This window comes from Heterobasidion irregulare (genome assembly GCF_000320585.1).
Source record: "Heterobasidion irregulare TC 32-1 unplaced genomic scaffold scaffold_06, whole genome shotgun sequence".
NCBI lineage: Eukaryota > Fungi > Basidiomycota > Agaricomycetes > Russulales > Bondarzewiaceae > Heterobasidion > Heterobasidion irregulare.
This window is the reverse complement of record NW_009258202.1, coordinates 1,449,494-1,471,722: the sequence shown is the minus strand read 5'-3', so window position 1 is coordinate 1,471,722 and position 22,229 is coordinate 1,449,494. Positions and strand designations below refer to the sequence as shown.

Here is a 22,229-nt window from a genome sequence, read left to right as displayed (position 1 = left end):
CTAAACCTGTTCTAATTAGACATAATTTTCCTAAATTAGGAATTATTAGGATTCATTATAACTTGAAATTTCAGAAAAATCATAATAAATCAAGCATCACAGTTCTCATAGCCTTTTTATAAAGTCATGTCTATTAGAGCACTAGTTTAATACCTAAACACAGAATATACCTTATAACAAACTTGCCTTCTGCCAGAGTTGAACCAACAACCTCATGTATGCAAGCACCTGGGACAGATGCTCTAAGCTACTAAGCCACAAGGTCTAATATATGAACTTGGTAATCTAAATAAGTAGACATAATATAGGCAACCTCAACATCTCTGATTTTATTCAACATTTATCTTTTCTTTATCTAATAAATAATCAGGTCAATAAATACCTAAAAAGTCAGGTCTTTCAGGATTTAATTTGTACACCAGCTAAGAAAATAATAAACCAATGGAAAATCAATAATACACTTTATATAGGATAAAAATAAATTATGGCACTTATACAATTTGGACTGAGAATGTGTAAAACTATGATTGAGTGTAATATTCAATAGGACTCTACTAGTATAGACAATGCTACCTGAATTTGCAAATTTGATTAAAAACATAATTATGAATAATCAAGATCCAATAAGAGAGAGGGGTTTTCCAAATAGCCACTAGTGAGGTAGAGGATGGGGACAAGAGTATATGTATGGCATGCCTATATATAAATAAGCACAAGATTGTTGGAGGTGATCTTAATATGCTTGATGCATATATTTCCTATATGGCAGGCAAATATATTATTCTGGCACCACATACCAATATGACTGTCTTTTCCACAGCCTAATAGCTAGAGAAAAACACCAAGTTTGAGCATCTTCTGTATAACAAGGCAATAAACAATATAAATAGTGCTCAAAATTGTAGTATCAATAGTGATGATGATTATGTGCTGCACAAGACAGTATTAGCCATTGTACTAATAGACAAGGTCTATAAGGCTGCATATAGCATATCCCTAAGTCCAACCCACATGTTGTGTCCTATAATGACCAGTAGCAGGCATTGGCTAACAATGACAACTTTAATGATCTTGTGTGCAAGGACAAGGTACCTAGGTCTTCATAGCCTCTTGTGGCAGCTGCCAAGCTGCCAACAAAGTGGCTGGGGGCATCAATGCACATTTCTCTCTTTCTATATCCCTTATAAAAGCAGCTGGAAAGTCAGCAAAAGAGCTATGAGATAATGGTATAGGCATATATGAAGGAGAGTAATATGCTGAAATAGTATAGAATGTGCCACATCTTTACCTTCTCACTAATAGAGCAGTAGTACTTACTATTTCCTACTGATAATTAAAGACTTTTTAGTATGGAATTAGTGCTAATATCATGAAATTAGAAACCAATCCAATACTCACAATGTGTTGCTCCCGATTAGGAAATTAGACACTTTTAGATACTATTAACACTTTTAGATACTTTTAGACACTATTAGATATAATCTGGAGCTAATACAAAGGGGTGTTTTTCCAAATGGAGCTAGATAGTATTGTAGTCACTATGCCCAATGGCACAGGAGGGTAAAATATACTGTAGGAAGACAGTACTGAACAAAGAGAATAAACTAAAAATGCTTAGCCTATTCTATGGGCCTTTTATACTACTTTGGGAAGGGCATGAGAATACTGTATATGTATCCCATAGGTATTCTCTAAGTTGTTTCTCTCTCTGAAATGACTACTCTTGCTTTTCCAATTGCTTCTTTGCAACTAAGAGGTCAAGGGGTTCTATGCCCATGTATGAGTAGTTTGTAAGGTGGGGAAAGTTGCCTACTGCAATAGGCCCATGATACATGACCAATGATGGATGATCCATTGGGAGTGGATGACCAATGATTATATCTGTACCTTCATGTATGCCTTATGATGTGAGGCCACCTAGTAGTTATGATGATCCTATTGGAATAGACTGCCGTGAAGGCCTGATAAGTCGTGATCATAACAATACCCTCTTTTTATATCCTATTCACCTGGTAGGACAACAAGCCGTGCTTGTTTCATCGCCACTCCAGTTAGTGGTATGTGGGTAAGTAGAAACTCTAGCTGTGGGTTATATTTTGTGTCATCATTTTCTTTGTCTTCCTTCTCTGAGGGCCAAACCTCAGTGTTTCCAGGATAGTCATCTTATTCTTGTGACTTGTTGTTTCCTCTTGACAGCAAGTGGTGCCCATGGACAAGTAAGTTGATTGCTTTATGAAGGCTTAGGCCTACTTTTCCAGGCTACCAGCTTGTCATCCCAAGCAGTATTGCTCCTATATGGTGAGCTCATCTTTGGTGAGGTTCTAGTCAAATCCTAAGCAGTATTGCCCCCATATGGTGGGCTCATCTCCAGTGAGGTAGTGTCGGCATCCAGAGTTTGTTTGTCATAAACGTGGGCCTATGATGGGGAATACCACATGTAGTGTTGGTTTCGAGGCAAGGATGTGAAGAAAATTAGACTAGAGAGGCGTAACAAAGGGTAAGGAGAAGTCTGACTCCTTCTCCAAGTTCGCCTGTTCACATGCACGAATAGCCATCTGGACCATAGCTGATATATCTGTCGGGTGCATGAGATATATATCCACAATAGTAGTTTAAATGTCATTCCAGATGTTTGATACTTTAACATCATTGCAGATGCCCATAGTTTAAGGTCAATTGTGGACCCATTAGGGGTGCCCAGCGCTGCCCGATAGTTTACTTTTTCAAGTTGTTTTAGACCTGTTTCATCATTAATATAGAATATCTGTGGGGAAAGATGTTTCTGCATGCCAGATTATTTGTTGGTTATGTGCATAGGGCCCTAGACTAGACTTTACCCCTGCAGATTCCACTGAGGCATGATGGAAATGGTTTATACTATATCAAACCAGATAACTTATAATGCCTCAATGTTATAAGACTGCTTAGTTTAATGCTGTGAAGTAGGTAACTGCTATTGTCTGACTGCATCCCTTAAGTCACGATAGTTTTGGCCTTCCAAGGATAAAGGTAGTTTACCATTATTTTGGACATTTAGACAACATATTTTCGTCACAAATAATGTTGACCAATGATCCCTGTGGAAGAAGGGACAGATAGTTTAATGTCATTGTGGACCGGTTGGTGACCAAGGTTGTGGTCATCAACCACAACTCCTATTTGGTAAGGAGCACATAGTTTATTGTTATTGCGGTGTCGTGGTAAGGAATAGTTTCACTCCTAGATACAATCGGGGTTTCCTTTTTTTCTAGATGTACCTAGTGTTCGTTTGATTGCTGTTCTAGATAATACCCTCTGGTGTTGGCACGATACACAAATGTTGATTACAATTATAGGCAACGATGAGAATATCCTGAACAATTATAGGCAACGATGAGAATATCCTGAACTATTTAGCAAATTTCTAAAGTGGTGCCGGACCACTAACGAGGATAATACTCCATAAATGTTGAGAATAATGAGGAGAGGCTTATGAACTTTGTGATTCAAGTTGCTGAGGTGCTACACAGATTGAAGGCAAGCTACTAGTTCGTATAGTATCCCTACAAGTCTTGCAGCTTATCTCCAACTGATATCACTCAAAGAACTTATTGACTGGCACTGACTGACTGAATAAAAGTAAGAGGGAGAGATGGTCTCTGCCTAAAGCAGGACAATCAGCCTCCTTATATACTATTTCAAGTGGGAATCTCCTTCCTAGTATATACAGGCTGAGTAGAGTCATTGTGAGTCACAAAGAATGCTGTAGAAATAAAAAGAATAGGGAGGAAAACAGAGGAACAGAAAGGAAAGCAAAAGAAAAGGCTCAGAATGTGGTAGAATGTTACTTCAGCTTCCTTTAGAACTGCTCAGAACCTTCCCCTCCTTTCAGCTTGGAATGGCCTAGACATTGCCCCTTTCCTAAACATTCTCCATCCTTCCACTAAAGTTCCTCTCTATTCTACCAAATTCCATTGCTTTCTTTCCATTCTTTATTGTCTTGCCATGGTCTAGCTCTTTCTGAAATAGACCCTAGGCTCTGGAATCTGTCCCAAAAAGTGAATTATAAGTATGAAAAGGGATAGGGAATCCAGTTTAAGTGGTAAAATACTCGAAAAACATGTAGAAAATCGGAATTAAATGTCATTTCCCTTCTAGGTCATTTCCTTTCTCTTCCTTCTAGCCAGATATTCTGCCCTCTATTCTACCATCACTATTTGATGCCTAACAATGTGTGAGCGCGACAGTGGATGAGTGGTATTTGGTCAAGATATCTACTATGATCCCTGTGCTAAGAAGGGACAAGTAGTTTAACGTCATTGTGGATATGGTGAGGTCTGATCGAGATCTCCATCATACAATCCTCATTCTTAAGAGGACAATAGTTTAGTGTCATTCTGGACATAATTAGTGGCCAAGGTCGTGGCTGTCAATCACAACTCTTCTTGGATTAGGAGCAGGTAGTTTAATGTCATTTCAGACATTTGGTGTCATCTTTACTATGGTTGATATAGACAGCACCAACGATCCCTATACTGAAAAGGGACAAATTGTTTACCATCATTGTGGACATGTTTTGCTGCAATATTTGCAGCAAAACAATGATCCATAGAACTGAGGGACAGTAGTTTAATGTTGTTTTGGATGCTGCCTAGTTTTATGTCATTGTGGATGTGTTGTCAGTGGAATAGACTTTCCTGAATGAGTAGCCAGCTCTTGTCATTTCCCTATGATGTGAGCCAAAAAGGGAGTTATGTGATCTAGCCCATCTAACTAGATTCTTGACTTGAGGCACATGTCCTAGTTGCCTCCAGACTAAGTCTTGGAGCAGAATTCCTTGTACTTTGACTCCAGGACTAGACTGGGTATGCCTTGAAGAGATGTGTGGTCTTCCATGTCCCCAGACCCCTCACTTGGATTTGAATCAAGAAGCCCTGATGTTTTCTTACTGAAAAGCAATGAGCATTGAAGCACTTTGACTCCTTATAAGCAAGGTTCTGCAATGCGGGTCCTCCCAAAAACCCACACTTTACCAGAATACAACCATGCTCTATAGGCTGATGATAGTTTAACATCATCTTGGATAGGGGATAGTTTTCCATCATTTTGGACAAAGACTAGTTTAACATCATTGTGGACCCTAGTAGTTTATAGTTATTGTGGACCAAGCCTTTGGTAGTTTTACATCGTTCTGGATGTTATTTTATGGCCTCACATTCTTTGGGGAAGTGTGTTTCAGTAGAGGTAGCCTAGACTCTACTTATCTCATGTATCAGCAGTTAGGATCCCCTAATGCAGGAACGATCCTGTAAAACTGGAGATCCAAAGTGGGATGTCCAAAACACTAGTCAGACCTTGACTGTGAGGGTTTACTTAACAAGTTATGCATCATATTGTTCTTGGCCTCAGACTTGCAACCAATTATGCATGGGCACCTTCATTGTACCAAGATGAAGAGCTGGCTTGTCAACACTTAATACATGAGTAGTCATGTAGAGGGTTCCCTAATGTGGAAAAAACCCTGTAAAACTGGGGATCCAAATAGGATGCCTGGTGCATCTGTCAGATTAACGTTTTGACAGTGAGAATGTGAAAAGTCCATGTGCATTGCTGTGCGCAAACTATGCCCACTAGTGTGCCACGTTTTACCATCCCTAGAGCATGGGCTTGTGGTTAGGTACTTTCCCTGCCTTTTTGTCTTTTCACAGTTTTAAGACATGCATGTCCAATAGTTTAGATGTCATTCTGGATGAGGGGTAGTTTAATGTCTTTAGATGAGGGTGTACAGTTCAACGTCATGAGGGACGTACCTAGTTTTACATCGTCACAGATGATACTAGTTTAAGGTCATTTTGGACCCTCATTGGATAAGGAGTTCCTCAACTTCCTTACCCCCTTTCTTACCCTATTAATGTCTGTCAATAGTTATACCCCTGATATCTGCTACCTCCTTCATTGGATTGGTAATAAGGGTCTGCGTTGTCATAATTCCCAGGGTTGTCTAGTGTGTCCCACACATTGATTTCAGATCTAGTCCACAAGTGATTTCTTTGAGTCTCTAAATTAATACGACAAGCTCTGCAGCTACTTCAGTTATCCTATCCCTCATCTGTATGAAGTTGATAATTAACAGGAGGTATTCTAGGCTAGTGTCAATCACCCCTGACAGCAGTTGTTCCGCATCAAAGGGTGGCCTAGGCTCCATGACTCCTTCTTCCTTTGTTTCTTCAATAGACAGGCGGTTCCTCCTTGTCGGTATTACCATGGGATATGGGAAGGTTTTGTACCTAGTGAGAGGAGGAAGTTGGGGGATTGTTAGACACTGTATGAATCTCTTGTTGTCATGGAGAAGGGCGCTCCACAATTGTGTGCGGAGGCCTTTTTGGATTTAATATAGGCATGGGACGTTCTCCAGGACATGGCATATTCTAGGTGATGATACAGAAAGGATCAGTTTTAACTGCCTAGACATTCCCCAATTCTCTGGAGAAGAGGAGAACTGGAAGGAGCTCTTAGTTGACATACTGGGAGAACTTGTTGGGGTGGATGAGAAGGGCTCACGGTCTTCCGTCATTGTCTTCATACCAAGATGCGGTGTCAGGGTTGGTCTAAAGGGTGAGTAGTCTGATTTGTAGGCTGGAACTGGCCAGTCATTGTGGAACATTACTGTTTTCTTTCCCTGGTTGTCCTGCCAAGAAATTAGCAAGTTGTTAAAGTGCCATGGCAGTAGCCATCTGTATTACTGCAGGGATGGTGTTCTGCTGCAGGAGCGCATCCATGTGTCACTCCAGTTTTCTGGAGTGAGGATTTGGACTATAGGTAGTTCTTCCCACAGGACTGGGAACCTGTCCACCAGTTTGTACTAATAATTGTGTAGCTCCTGGTAGAACTGGTACTGTGTCAGCTGCTCCATCACTTGGTTGTTGAGTTCCACTTTTTGCTCGTAGTTCCAGAGGACTTCCAGCTCCAGGAGTTGGCATGACTCCAGCAAGAGGTGGAACTCCAGCTGGCAATTGGCTAGGGCCGCCCATGTTTCTGTCATTAGTGCCTTTATCCCATGATGCATCTCGGGAACCCCTCCTTGGCAATAATTGGCGGGTTTTTTCTCTTTTCTTGAACTTGGCGTAATCCTCAGCATTGTTGTCTGAGAAATTGTTGGTACTTGGGGTGAGGATAGTGATGGTGGTGTCGGGTTCTGGTCGACAAGGGCTTGTTCCTTGTTTAACTTGTCCAATGTCTGGATTGGAAACTATAAGGATGACATTGGGGGAGGAGTTTCTAGATGGAGACGAGGACTTATGATCACCATGAGGAGCATTTAGATGCAGTGGATTGAGAGTAAGGAGAATGTCTTCCTTGGAGCAGTTTTCATTCCCCTTTTTATACTTCTTTTTCTCCTTCTAGGATGATCCCAGATGGGTTTATTAGGGTATCAGTCATGGAACTTATTTATAGCTTCTTCTGCTGTCTTTTTTAGGAGAGTGTAGGGCTCCCAGGTATTGTTTGCCTCAAGATACCCCACCAATTTGACCAAGTACTTAGTTCCCCGTCCTTGTTTCTTTGAGTCTACAATCATTTCTACTTTGTAATGCTCCTTGTTGTTCAATATCTCTGGTAATGGTCTCGCAAAGTTTTTTCCATGCGCCTCCATTTCCCTGTACTTGGTGAGTATAATGGCATGGAAAATGTGATGGATTTTCCAATATTGAGGAATCTGTAATTTATATGCCAGGGGCCCTACTTTTGCTAATATTTTTAAGGGGCCATATCTTCTAGGGGCGAGCTCGAACTTGGGATGTGTTGTCCAGATATAGGTTCCTTTTAGCCATACTTGGTCTCCTTCTTCCCATTGGGGAAGTTTTTTTACTAAAATCCCAGTCTTTGGAATATTAGATTGCCATTTGTAAGCTAGCTATGGCTTCTTCCTGGACTTCTGTGATCGTCCTTATGTATTCAGCTATTGTGGGTACTTTTGTCTCCAAGGCTGTGTCTGCTGAATACGGGGAGTTAAAGCTGTAGAGCACTTCAAAAGGAGACTTTTTGGTGGTTGAATGTTTCTGTATGTTATGTGAGAACTCAGCAAATAGCAAAAGGTCCACCCAGTTATCTTGGTGGTAGTTGCAGAATGTTTTCAGGAACTGTTTGATCTCCTGATTGACTCATTCCATTTCTCTATCTATTCGGGGATGATATGCCATGCTGAGAGTGGTGGTGATGCCTAGCCATTTCTAGAGTTCCTGTGTGAATTTAGCCATGAATTGGGGACCTTGATTGGACACTATTTTGGTTGGCAACCCATATTGATTAAAGACATTATTTTGGAAGAGCGTGGTCATTTTTTCCACTGTGATGGTCTTCTTGCATGGGGTGATGACTATGCTTTTTGACAGCCCCTAGTCTACCACTATTTATATTGAGCCAAAGCCTTTACTTTTGGGCAGATTGGTGACAAAGTCTGTCAAAATGAATCACCAGAGGACATTGGTGGTTTTCAAAGGGTAAATGGGTGGTCATGTCCTATATGTCAAGTTCTTTGTGGATTGGCATGTAGCACATCCATCCACATACTCATGGACAAATTTGGTCATGTTTTGCCACCAGAAGTGCTATTGTACCATTTCTAAGGTTTTAGCTCTGCCTGGATGTCCTACTGCCAGTGCATTTTGATGATGAGTCTTTGAATAGCGTCATCTTTAGGGACACATATTTAGTCATCATGCCTGGTAATTCCATTTTCGTGTGTCCATTTTCCTAGGATTCCCTTCATTGCTTGTGGGCCTTCTTGTAGTAGTTTAGCAAGGGCTGTCCTTGTTAAAGTGTCTTGTTCTGATTGCAAGTATTGGGTGAGGGAAATAAGATCTGAGAACACAATTTCTGTGGATTTGACATGCCTCATTAGGCTCAGTTCTGCCAATATTTTGTTTAAACTGTTAAAAAGTTTGAGTAAGAGTAGTATTTGAGCTTTGTTGTCAGATTCTACCCCCTCACTTAGATCTGGATGCTTAGATAGAGCATCGGAGTGATTGGTTGACCCTGCTTTATAGCTGAGGGAAAAATTGAATCTGCTCAAATAAAGGCTCTAGCGGGCATATTGTTATAACAAATCCTGTGCCGTTTGGAAATGTTCCAGGTTCTTATGGTCTATCCAGATCTTGAAGGGATGTTGCACTCCTTCAAGATAGTGGTTCCAATGTTCCAAGGCCTTTATAATAGCCAGGAATTTGCGATCATGGACATCATAGTTTTGTTCTGCTAGGAAGAATGATCCAGAAAGGAAAGCCACTGGGTGCCAATTGCTATCTTCTCCTTCTTGTGGGAGGGTGGCTCTATATGCAATTAGTAATGCATCTGCCACTAGTTGGTACAGGCGCATGGGATCTGGTAATATGCTAGAGGTGGCTCTAAGTGCCGAGCATAACACCAAAACAATTTCTAATGCAGGGGGTGCTGGAGCTAGTATCTAATACACAAGGAATTGTTAGTGATAAAAGAAGCAACGAGGAGTATGAGATTATAGCGCTCAAATAGTTTTGGGACTGTGCCAAACACTGACCAAACGTTCGGCCAGTCGTATCGGGGATTTGGTCAGTAACGAGAAGGTAGTGTTGCGACTAACAACTACGTGCTTTAAGAGCCACATGGGACTCTGACAATATACAAGGGAGGACAAGGGGTACGAGCAAAGAGACGAGTATGAATGCAAACAAGGCCAAACAATGAGGATGACAAGTTTTTGGAAGTCAACGAAGACGATTTCGATGGTTGAGATGTGTGCAAATGATCTCTGAACTGTGGGGTGTGAAAGCTGCTCTATTCTAGAGTTGTATGTAGGCTTTTTACAGTAAACAGAGCCCCTAAGTAAAATATCAAACAAGAAATAAGAGTAGATGTTGAATGGGCACCAAGCTCTAGCGAACAGAGAAGATAAGAAGGTAGGTGAGATGTCCATATGAGTTCCAAAGGTGATAAGGTAAAAGTTAATCAGTGATGGTGAAATCCTGAATGTTTGGGATCTGTTGCCCAAGCATAGGTAGCAGGAACAGGTGCCGGAGAATCAATGAAAATAAGAAAGAAGTAATGTATGACCAGGGTGGCCAAGTAATGGTGCAAGATCACATTTGACTGACCATGTGGAAGTTGGGAAGATAAGCGATAAGGACCAACTGACTCATGGAGCACATCAGCTGATACGGAATACTGGCTCTGATCTCGTAAACACCTATTGTAACACTCCTGTGCGGTTATAGTAAGTATGTAAAGTGTGGGTGAACTGCCCCAAGTGCTGCCGACTGTCTTTTGGTGGCTTACGGTCAGTCGGGTGGAAACCAACCATGTTTGGTGTGAGCTGGTGTCTTCGATACTTGTCTAGCACTGTTTGGTATCTTTCCAAAGCTTCCTGAATACCTCCCTCGGACCCTAGCATGGGTGCATGCTTATCAGCACTTGCCCCAAGGCAATGCAAGGCCACAAACTATATCCGGAATGATGTAAAACTACCAAAGGCTTGGTCCACAATGACTATAAACTACTAGGGTCTGCAATAACATTAAACTAGTCTTCATCCAAAACAATGGAAAACTATCCCCATCTGAGATGACATTAAACTACTATTGACCCATGGAGTGTGGTTGTCTTCTGGTGAAGTGCAGGTCTTTAAGAGGCCCATGTTGCAGAACCCTGCCTATAAGTGGTCAAAGTGCTTCAATATTCACTCATTTTCCGGTAGAAGAACATCAGGTCATCTTGGTTCAAATCCAAGCAAGGGGTCTGGGGATGTAGAAGAGCATACATTTCTTCATGGTGCACCCAGTCTAGTCCTAGAGTTTAAGTACAAGGAATTCCACTCCAAGACCTAGTCAGTAGGCAACTAGGACACATGCCTTGAGTCAGGAATCTAGTTAGACAGGCTAGATCACATGACTCCCTTTGGCTTACATCACAGAAGCACAACAAGAACTGGCTATTTATATCAAAAGTCTATTCTGCTGACACATGCATCTGAAATGATGTTAAACTGCTATCCCTTAGTTCTAGGGATTGGGTGGCAACATTTCAATCATAAAGGTGCACCATGTCCAAAATAATGTTAAACTACCATTCTTTTATGGATAGGGATCATGTATAGGGTCTTTAAATCACAAAGGTCACTGATATGCTAGAGGTGGCTCTAAGTGCCAAGCACAACACCAAAACAACCTCTAATACAAGGGGTGCTGGAGCTAGTATCTGATACCTAAGGAATCATTAGTTAGGACTTGGGAAAGTGAAGGTGCATTGAAGAGTAATGAGAAGGGTGAGATTAAAGCACCCAAATGGTTTAGGGACTATACTGAACACCAACCAAATGTTTGGTCAGTCATATTGGCAATTTGGTTAATAATGAGAAGGTAGTGTCATGACTGACAACTATGTGCTTCAAGAGCCACACAGGACTCTGACAATATACAAAAGAAGATGAGGGGTATGAGCAAAGAAACAAGTATGAACATGAACAAGGCCAAATGACAAGGATGACAAGTTTTTGGGAATCGATGAAGGCAATTTCAATGTTTAAGACAAGTACAAATGAGCTCTGAACTGTGGGGTGCAAAAGCTGGTTTATTCCAGAGTTGTACGTAGGTTTTTATAGTAAGCAGAGCCCCTAAGTAAAATATTGAACAAGAGATAAGAGTAGATGTCAAATAGATGCCAAGCCATAGTGATCAGAAAAAATAAAAAGGTAGGTGAAATGTCCATATAGGTTCCAAAGGTGATAAGGTAAAAGTTAATCAGTGATGGTAAAATCCCAAATGTTCAGGATCTGTCACCTAAGCATAGGTAGCCTAAGCAGGTATTGGAAAACCAATGAAAATAAAGAAAAAGTAACATACGACCAGGATGGCCAAGTAACAGTGCAAGATCATGTTTGAACAACCACACAGAAGTTGGAAAGATAAGTAATAAGGACCAACCAACTCATAGAGAACATCAGCCAATATGGAATACTGGCTCCAATCTTGTAAACACCTATCATAATATTCTTCAGTGGTCATAGTAAGTATGTGAAGTATGGGCAAACTGACCTAGGTCATCTGGAAAACTACCCCCTTGTATTAAGCTCTAATTAGCTATAATTAATGCTCTACTATACTAAATTATGAAAGATTAGGATTAGACATTTTTAGCTTACCCCCCCTCTAAACCTGTTCTAATTAGACATAATTTTCCTAAATTAGGAATTATTAAGATTGATTATAGCTTCAAATTTCGGAAAAATCATAATAAATCAAGCATCACAGTTCTTGTAGCCTTCTTATAGAGTTATGTCTATTAAAGCACTAGTTGAATACCTAAACACAGAATATACCTTATAACAAACTTGCCTTCTGCCAGAGTTGAACTAACAACCTCATGTATGCAAGCACCCGGGACAAATGCTCTAGCCACTAAGCCACAAGGTCTAAGATATAAAATTGGTAATCAGAATAAGTAGACATAATATAGGCAACCTCAATATCTCTGATTTTATTTAACATTTATCTTTCTTCTCTCTTATAAATAAACAGGTCAATAAATACCCAAAAAGTCAGATCTTTTAGGATTTAGTTTAAACACCAGCTAAGAAGATAATAAACCAATAGAAAATAAATAATACACTTTATATAGGGTAAAAACAAATTGTGGCACTTATACAATTTGGACTGAGAATGTGTAAAACTATAATTGAGTGTAATATTCAATGGGACTCTACTAGTATAGACAATGCTACCTGAATTTGCAAATTTGATCGAAAACATAATTATAAATAATTAGCCATAATTAGCTCAAATTAGTATTATTAATAATTATCAATAATTTAGATCCAATAAGAAAGAGGGGTTTTCTAAAGAGCCACTAGTGAGGTAGAGGGTGAGGACAAGGGTACATATATGGCATGCCTATGTATAAATAAGCACAAGATTGTTAGAGATGATCTTGATATGCTTAGTGCACATATTTCCTACATGGCAGGCAAATATATTATTCTGGTACCATATACCAACATGACTGTCTTTTCCATAGCCCAATAGCTAGATGAAAACACCAAGTTTGAGCATCTTCTGTATAACAAAGCAATGGACAGTGTGGATGGCACTAAGAATTATAATATCAATAGTAGTGATGATTATGTGCTGCACAAGACAGTATTAACCGCTACACTAATGAACAAGGTCTGCAAGGCTGCATGTAGCACATTCCTAAGCCCAACCTGCATGTTGTGTCCTATAATGACCAGTAGCAGGCATTGGCTAACAATGACAACTTTAATGATCTTATACGCGAGACCAAGGTACTGAGACCTTCATAGTCTCTTGTGGCAGCTGCTAAGCTGCTAACAAAGTGGCTGGGGCATCAACGCATATCTCTCACTTTTTATGTCCCTTGTAAAGGCAGCTAGAAAGTTAGCAAAAAAGCTACAAGATAATGGTGCAGGCATATATGAAGAAGAGTAATGTGCTAAAATATTATAGAATGTGCCACATCTTTACCTTCTCACTGATAGAGCAGTAGTACTTACTATTTCCTATTGCTGATTAAAGACTTCTTATTATGGAATTAGTGCTAATGTTATAAAATTAGAAACCAATCCAATGCTCATAATCTGTTGCTCCCAATTAGGAAATTAGATACTTTTAGATGCTATTAATACTTTTAGATAATTTTAGACACTATTAGATATAATCCAAAGCTAATACAAGGGGGTAGTTTTCCAGATAGTGCTGCTGAACATCTTTTGGTGGGTTGTGGTCAGTCGGGTGGGGACCAATCATGTTCAGTAATAGTTGGCATCTTCAGTGCTTGTTTAGTGCTATTTGGTATCTCCCCAAATCTTCCTGAATACCTCCCTCAGACCCTAGAGCAGGTGTATGCTCATCATTGCATATGTTCACAATGACACTAAACTAGTGTCCCTTTTAGCATAGGGATTGTGTGGGGATATCTTGATCAGATATCACCATGTCCGCAATGATGATAAACTACTTGCTTCTTACCAAATAGGAGTTATGATTAGCAACCCAGAGTCCTAATCAGTCCGCAATAACCTTGAACTACTGCCCCCTTTCTGCATGGGGATCATAGGGAGATATTGACAAAGAGTATCACCCTCATTTGCAATGACAATAAACTATTTGTCCCTTTCTTCCACAGAGATCTTGATGTCTATTTGTGCATGCAAACAGGCAGTCTTGGAGAAGGAGTCAGACTCCTCCTATCTCCTTACTGTGCCCTTCCAGTCTAACTCTCTTTACATCCTTGCCTTGAACCCAACACTACATGTGGTATTCCCCACCATAGGCCCACGTTTGTGACAAACAAACTCTGGACACTGATACTACCTCACTGGAAATGAGCTTATCATATGGGAGCAATACTGCTTGGGATTGGCTAGGACCTTAACCAGAGATGAGCTCACCATATGGGAGCAATATTGCTTAGGATGACATGATGGTAGTCTAGGGAAGTAGGCCTAAGCCTTTGTAAAGCAATCAACCTACTTGTCCATAGAAACCACTTGCCATCAAGAGAAAATAACAATCACAGAGATAAATGACTATCCTGGAAACACTAAGGTTTGGCCCTCAGAGAAGGAAGAAGAAGAAATTGATGACACAAATCACCCACAAGCTTGAGTTTCTACTCATCCATTTACCATTTGCATTCATATGCCTTTATTGATGCCATTCCAGGGTGAACTGGAGTAAGACTATTGGGCAGGGACCCATGGCAAAACAAATTGATAGGTAAAGGAAGAACATCCTATAGATGAGGGGTTTGGAATGCCCCAACAGTCAATAGACAAACAGCTTAATCAAGATGGAAAACCTCTAAAGGATCAAATGATGTAAGTTAGTCTTCCTCCCAGAAAATACAGTCATATCCCAGAAGACGTATCCAGTTAATACATTGTTGGATCAAGAAAGCAAATCGTATATGGAATGGCAATAAAATGCAAGGCATTGTCTTACCAGGTGAATAGGATATAGAAAGGGGGTATTATTATGATTACAACATTTGGAAAAACACCCCCTTGTATTAGCTCCAGATTATATCTAATAGTGTCTAAAAGTATCTAAAAGTGTTAATAGTATCTAAAAGTGTCTAATTTCCTAATCGGGAGCAACACATTGTGAGTATTGGATTGGTTTCTAATTTCATGATATTAGCACTAATTCCATACTAAAAAGTCTTTAATTATCAGTAGGAAATAGTAAGTACTACTGCTCTATTAGTGAGAAGGTAAAGATGTGGCACATTCTATACTATTTCAGCATATTACTCTCCTTCATATATGCCTATACCATTATCTTATAGCTCTTTTGCTGACTTTCCAGCTGCTTTTATAAGGGATATAGAAAGAGAGAAATGTGCATTGATGCCCCCAGCCACTTTGTTGGCAGCTTGGCAGCTGCCACAAGAGGCTATGAAGACCTAGGTACCTTGTCCTTGCACACAAGATCATTAAAGTTGTCATTGTTAGCCAATGCCTGCTACTGGTCATTATAGGACACAACATGTGGGTTGGACTTAGGGATATGCTATATGCAGCCTTATAGACCTTGTCTATTAGTATAATAGCTAATACTGTCTTGTACAGCACACAATCATCATCACTATTGATATTACAATTTTTAGCACTATTTATATTGTTTATTGCCTTGTTATACAGAAGATGCTCAAACTTGGTGTTTTTCTCTAGCTATTAGGCTGTGGAAAAGGCAGTCATATTAGTATGTGGTGCCAGAATGATATATATGCCTGCCATATAGGAAATATATGCATCAAGCATATTAAGATCACCTCCAACAATCTTGTGCTTATTTATATATAGGCATGCCATACATATACTCTTGTCCCCATCCTCTACCTCGCTAGTGGCTATTTGGAAAACCCCTCTCTCTTATTGAATCTTGATTATTCATAATTATGTTTTTGATCAAATTTGCAAATTCAGGTAGCATTGTCTATACTAGTAGAGTCTCATTGAATATTACACTCAATCATAGTTTTACACATTCTCAGTCCAAATTGTATAAGTGCCATAATTTATTTTTATCCTATATAAAGTGTATTATTGATTTTCCATTGGTTTATTATTTTCTTAGCTGGTGTACAAATTAAATCCTGAAAGACCTGACTTTTTAGGTATTTATTGATTTATTTATTTATAAGATAGAGGAAAGATAAATGTTAAATAAAATCAGAGATGTTGAGGTTGCCTATATTATGTCTACCTCTTTAGATTACCAAGTTCATATATTAGACCTTGTGGCTTAGTGGCTTAGAGCATCTGTCCCAGGTGCTTGCATACATGAGGTTGTTGGTTCAACTCTGGCAGAAGGCAAGTTTGTTATAAGGTATATTCTGTGTTTAGGTATTAAACTAGTGCTCTAATAGACATGACTTTATAAGAAGGCTATGAGAACTGTGATGCTTGATTTATTATGATTTTTCTGAAATTTCAAGTTATAATGAATCCTAATAATTCCTAATTTAGGAAAATTATGTCTAATTAGAACAGGTTTAGAGGGGGGGGGTAAGCTAAAAATGTCTAATCCTAATCTTTCATAATTTAGTATAGTAGAGCATTAATTATAGCTAATTAGAGCTTAATACAAGGGGGTGGTTTTCCAGATGAACTTATCAGGCCTTTACAGTGGTCTATTCCAATATGATCATCACAACTATTAGGCAGTCTCACACTCTGGGGCATACATAAAGGTACAGATATTATCTTTGGTCATCCACTCCCAGCAGATCATCCATCACTGGTTGAGTCTCACAAGCCTATTGCAACAGGCATCCTTTCCCACCTTACAAACTACCCACATATGGGCATGGAGCTCCTTGTCTTCCTAGTCGGAAGGAGAGAAGCAGAGAAGCAAGAGTAGTCATTTTGAGAAAGAAACAACTTAGAGAATACCTATGAATATATATATGGGATTCTCATGCCCTTTCCTAAAATAGTATAAAAGGCCCATAGAATAGGCTAAGGATCTTTAGTCTATTCTCTTTGTGCTATTGCAGTCTTCATATTGCAAATCTTCATTCTACTATGGTCTTTAAACCACAGTTTTCATTCTTATTGCTATCACTGCAATAAACATTTGGCTCCTATGCTGTGCATACAATTGAGACCATTGTTCCACTCTTCTTCCATGAGCGACCTAGGGAAGAACCTTTTACTCTTGGGGTTACCAAATGAGTAGTTTATAACATTTACTATCTGATTAGTTAGTATAGAGCAGACCTATTGAGGGTTAGTAATTTGAATACATGCAATCTATACCAATAGAGTTATCTTGAAGCAAAGGCCTATGATTTCTAGCAATATTCATAGTAATAGTGGTCTATAATCATTCAAGGCCCTGATTATCATATTGTTATATATGTTCTTGGAGAAAACAGTCAACATAATTAGCTTCTCCTAGCTTCATATTCTGTGCATAATAAATAACATATATAGAAAAGTCTGTCAAATATTCTTCAATTTTTAGTAATCCAGAATTATCTTTGGTTGACCACTTTTTCTAGGAGGGTCTGTTTTCTGCTACATAGAGAAAGATCTCACCACAAAAGCTTTGTACTGACTAATTTTTCCAAGTACTTTAACACATAGGATGTGAATATCATACATTATACACCAGTATATTTCCAATAATTGTCATATTTTTGTTAGATATACAGCTAACATACAGCTATATTTAAAAGTGCTATTATGGCAGCTCAGCAATTGCTATTCAGATACTATTCATGGGCATGAGTACTTGTGTGCATATATAGATACACCATAGCTATGCTTGGAATTTGATGTCATATGTATTTTCTAGTTTGACTTCCAGAACTAAAAAAAAACCAAATTATCTGCCAATATGCTAGTAATGCCTCTAAGTGCAAAACATATCCAAGAAACACCTCTATAAGTGTGAGTAGGTAAGAGCTGGTTCTAGTATACAAGAAACTGTTAGCTATGCAATAACTAACAAGGGAGTGTACTAAAAGTGTTTGAAGTGCAGCTACAATCAAAGTAACACAGACACAACTAGCAGGATGTATAGGCTGTTTAAATACAATATGGACCAAACAAATAACTCTAAAATCAAAATATTTGGCTAGGTAGTATTTGATTGGCTTTTAATTAGAATGCAAAGGAAAGGGAATAAGTGCAAGGATATACTGGATACTAGCAAAGGACAACAAACTAGATAAGAGAGAAAGAGAGAGAAAGGCAACAAGGGCTTTGATAGAGGATTGCAATGAAATGCAATAACATAAACAAAAAAGTGAAACATGAACAAAGATCAGAAGACAAAGACTCATGGACTCAAGTACACAAATAAAATCAGAATAAAAGAGAAGCCAAAGCTGCTTTATTATGAAGGCTATAGATATTTTTTTATAGTAAGGCTGAACAGGTACAAAATAAGGAGATTAGCAGAGGCATGGAGTAATTGGAAATGCATGCCAAGAGCTATTAAATATGAAGAAGATAAAGAAGTAATGGTACAAACAATATGAGATAAGAAGCAATAGCTCTAAAGTCTAAATAAGTAAAGAGATTGCCAAGGTAAGTATATATAAGCCTGGAGATAAGAATCACATAATAAGTAAACCAATCAGAAATATGGAAGCTTTCAAAATAAGAAAGAAAAAGATCAATAAAAGGCATAAGAATAATTAGAGATAGAAAGAATGATCTGTTCTAAATTAACAAAGTATTAGGCTGCCTTTAATTTAAGATACCAAAGCCAATTGGATGTACCAAAGATATAAAGCATACTAAACTAATCAGTTATTTACTATGATAGTCTGTAAGAAGCCCCAGATGCTAGAAGTGCTCATAGATCCATAGAATAATCACAAATAGCTCTAAATACCTATATAGAGGACTAAATGCAAAGTTAGTACTTGCTCAATGGCTAAGTACTCCAAACAGATTAGAATAGGTCAGAAGGTTAGAACATAGTATAATAGATAGCCAAAGAATACTAAAAAGCTGCTAAAAGTAGGATATCAATGTTTAGAGTAGATCTATGCTCATTACTACATTATCTCTACTTTGAGCAGCAACACTTTCTCATGCCATTAAGACCTCTACAGACACCTTTAGGTTACATATTGTAGTAATGACAAAAAATAATAACACTATAATAGATTCTATTTTTCCAAAAATCTATCTGACTAATTAGCTATAATTAGCTATAATTATCTCTAACTTCCTGCCTTTTTACAAACTGGAAGTTAGACCAAATCCAAGATGGCTGCTTTTTGCTGTTACCTAGTTATTCATTGACCAAATACACTATAAAAGGCACAATATTATTAATATTCAACTTCAGGTATACCCCACTATCATCCCCTATCCTGAGCACAAGTAGACAACTTTATACTAATTGATACCTATCTATTGCTACTTGAACTGCCTTATGTTTTATTTTCAGCCTAATGCTTTAGATACTGTGGATCTGCCTAGAGCCCTCTCACTTCTTTTGCCTAAATATGTTTGGTAATTAGTTGTAACCACAAATTGTCTAATATATTGTTTGCCTTTTCTTTACATAGTTTCCTTTTGACCTGAACTCCAATCTCTAGAGTAGGATAGATCACCATCTTATAGGAATAACTAAAAGGCAAGGCAACGATGATAAAACTAAGGATATACCAAACCTTGCTCTTATTCTTATAATAAGCACACTTACTACCTGCTATTAAGTTGGCAGGCTTATCATATGCACTAATGCACTAGAAAAATGGTTCCTTAAGCTATCTAAATTATAAGGGCCTAATAGATAAAGATAATGGATTGTCTTTGAGCTTGCAAAAGAAATTTTAGATCAGTGTCTGCTTTCTTTTCAAAGAGATTAAGCAGATAATCTTTTAGGATTAATCAGAGAGGAGGTGATAATCTTTTCTAGTCTAATAGATAACTCTGGGTAGTACCCAGCTAAGAACTCTAAAGGCTGTGAGTCCTTTGTATATTGTAGAGACTAGAGAATGATCAATATATAGATTTTTTGTCACTCTCTTTTATGCATATTGCATACTATGCTGCCTATTGAATGGGGTTTTTATGTAGTTACTTAGCATGGCTATGCTTGTTATCATATGTATTATTTATTAAGCCTATGCCAATACAATATATATAGATGGTATTGTATGCCAATTAGGTGTTCTATCCTGTTAGTGCACTCAAAACCATGTGTACCATATTTTATAATATATGTTTTTCTTAGCATGACAAGTACTTATTATTCCTCCACTATTACCATTGACTAGGCTCCACTCACAAGTATTTATTCTATGAGGCACACCCTTATAATATAGCATATAAGTATAAAAATGTAGGCTATGACTCTGCATAATAAGGTGGCCATTATGGTGGCACACAATAGGTGCTCTTGCTCATATTTTTTCCTATCCTTTCTACTGAGACCATTACAAGTGTTACTAATTGCTGAAGGAAAGCTCTGCTATATCTTGTACTAGATCATAAAGATAATAACTGGTGCCCACTAATTTGTTTCTTATATGCTAACAGCATACAGACTATCCATTCCTTCTATATAAGAATTAGTTGCTTACCTCTTACTACTACAATATTACTATATCTCTCCTCTCTCCCTTGCTTGTGGGTCTTTTTGCTAGGTCTAGGTCTTTTGCTGGGTCTTTTGCTAAGTCTTTTGCTAAATCTTTTATGGTAACTGCTCTTTGAGCTGGTCATTGTATTTATATGCCTTGGCTAATAGCTATAGCCATGCTTGTTGAGTTATGTGCTAATTCCTCAAGCCTTTTGGTCATCCTTCATACTATGTCTTTTATTGTTATATTCTGATTTTTTATGTATTTCTCTTATATGTGGCATATTTTATATAATAGGAAAGAAATGTTATATCTATGTAATTCACATTATAATTTTTTTACTATGGATACTGTGATATAAGTATAAATAAAAATAATAATTGATAAGAATAATAAGTAAATGTGTTTAAGGTTGACTAATATTCTTTTGTTATTTATTTTTATACTGGTATTTATCAAGTTGTTTCTTGTAGCCATAGATATTTCTGGGCCAGGCTAATCTTACTGATATATCTTTTAGTATATTGTATTTCAATATTGGTCTATCAGACATGCTGACATTTATTAAGCCTAGAGTCTTTTGTGGCCATAGATATTTCTGGGCTAGGCAAATCCTACTGATATGCCTTCTTGCATATCACATTTTAACATTGGTCTGTCAGCCATTCTGACATTCATCAAGCCTAGGGTCTTTTCTTAACTATTATAGTACCTAATATCAAAATGATCCATTGTACTATATAGTACATATATTCCTTTATATAGCCTTATCAATCAATTATTTTTTCTCCGATGCTTAGAAAGATAAGCTAAACACTAGGTATAGTACAAAGATTGAGTAGTATACAAAGTAATTAAGCTAAGCTTCCTTAAAGCTTATCTTGGCTATAAATATATACAAGATATTTAGAATAGGATCAAGATCTGGTCTGTGTACCTAAAGCTATTCTACTCTGACAAGTGTCAAGGTACAGAAGCAATTAAGTAAATAATCAAGGTTAGTAGCTAATGATCTGTAGTATATTCATATATGATAATTGTCTGTTTGCATTATAATAGAATTATAAGTCAGGAACTAATTGAGGACACTGATCAAATAAAAGCATAAGTATTTATGCCAAAACACATAAATATGTATTATAAGCATTTATGTGTTAGCATGTTAATGGTCAAGAGTCTAGTATCAAAGTACATTTGGATTACCTAACCAGCCTACCTTCTCACATACAAAGCATATATTAGGATATAGCCCTAATACCTGCTCCACTACTCTTACTCTTTTTTTATTTGCCAATTTTTACTTCTTTTCCCTCACTTAAGTCTTTTTTTTTATTAGTTCCTTCATTAATGTCCCCCTATACAATATATTTCTTGTCTGTAGTATATAAAATTATCTCCTCTTGCACCTCTTGTCCCTGTATTACTCAATGGATAGTTAATGGCTAGCTCTATGTACTCATGATATAGTTCTCTCCAAGTATTATATTATGCCAGAAAGTATTTGTAACTTTCTAAGGTCAGTGGTTCAACACTGTCCTTAACTACCCTATTCTTACGCGCACTCAGAAGCTCTCTTTTATAGTAATTATCAGTTGTACTCTTAGTTTTTACTAATGGATTATATATATACCTACGCTTTTGTAGCTCTATTC

At 37.9% G+C, this 22,229-nt stretch overlaps 1 protein-coding gene across 1 annotated transcript; it reads right to left on the bottom strand.

Annotated features, from left to right (window-relative positions):
• Nucleotides 1-6,841: 6,841 nt before the first annotated feature.
• Nucleotides 6,842-14,519, bottom strand: HETIRDRAFT_101890 (uncharacterized protein; the record flags this gene model as incomplete). Its single annotated transcript, XM_009549198.1, has 2 exons — nucleotides 6,842-7,027; nucleotides 14,496-14,519. 2 exons carry the CDS (start codon nucleotides 14,517-14,519, stop codon nucleotides 6,842-6,844), a joined length of 210 nt encoding a protein of 69 aa, XP_009547493.1.
• Nucleotides 14,520-22,229: the final 7,710 nt, after the last annotated feature.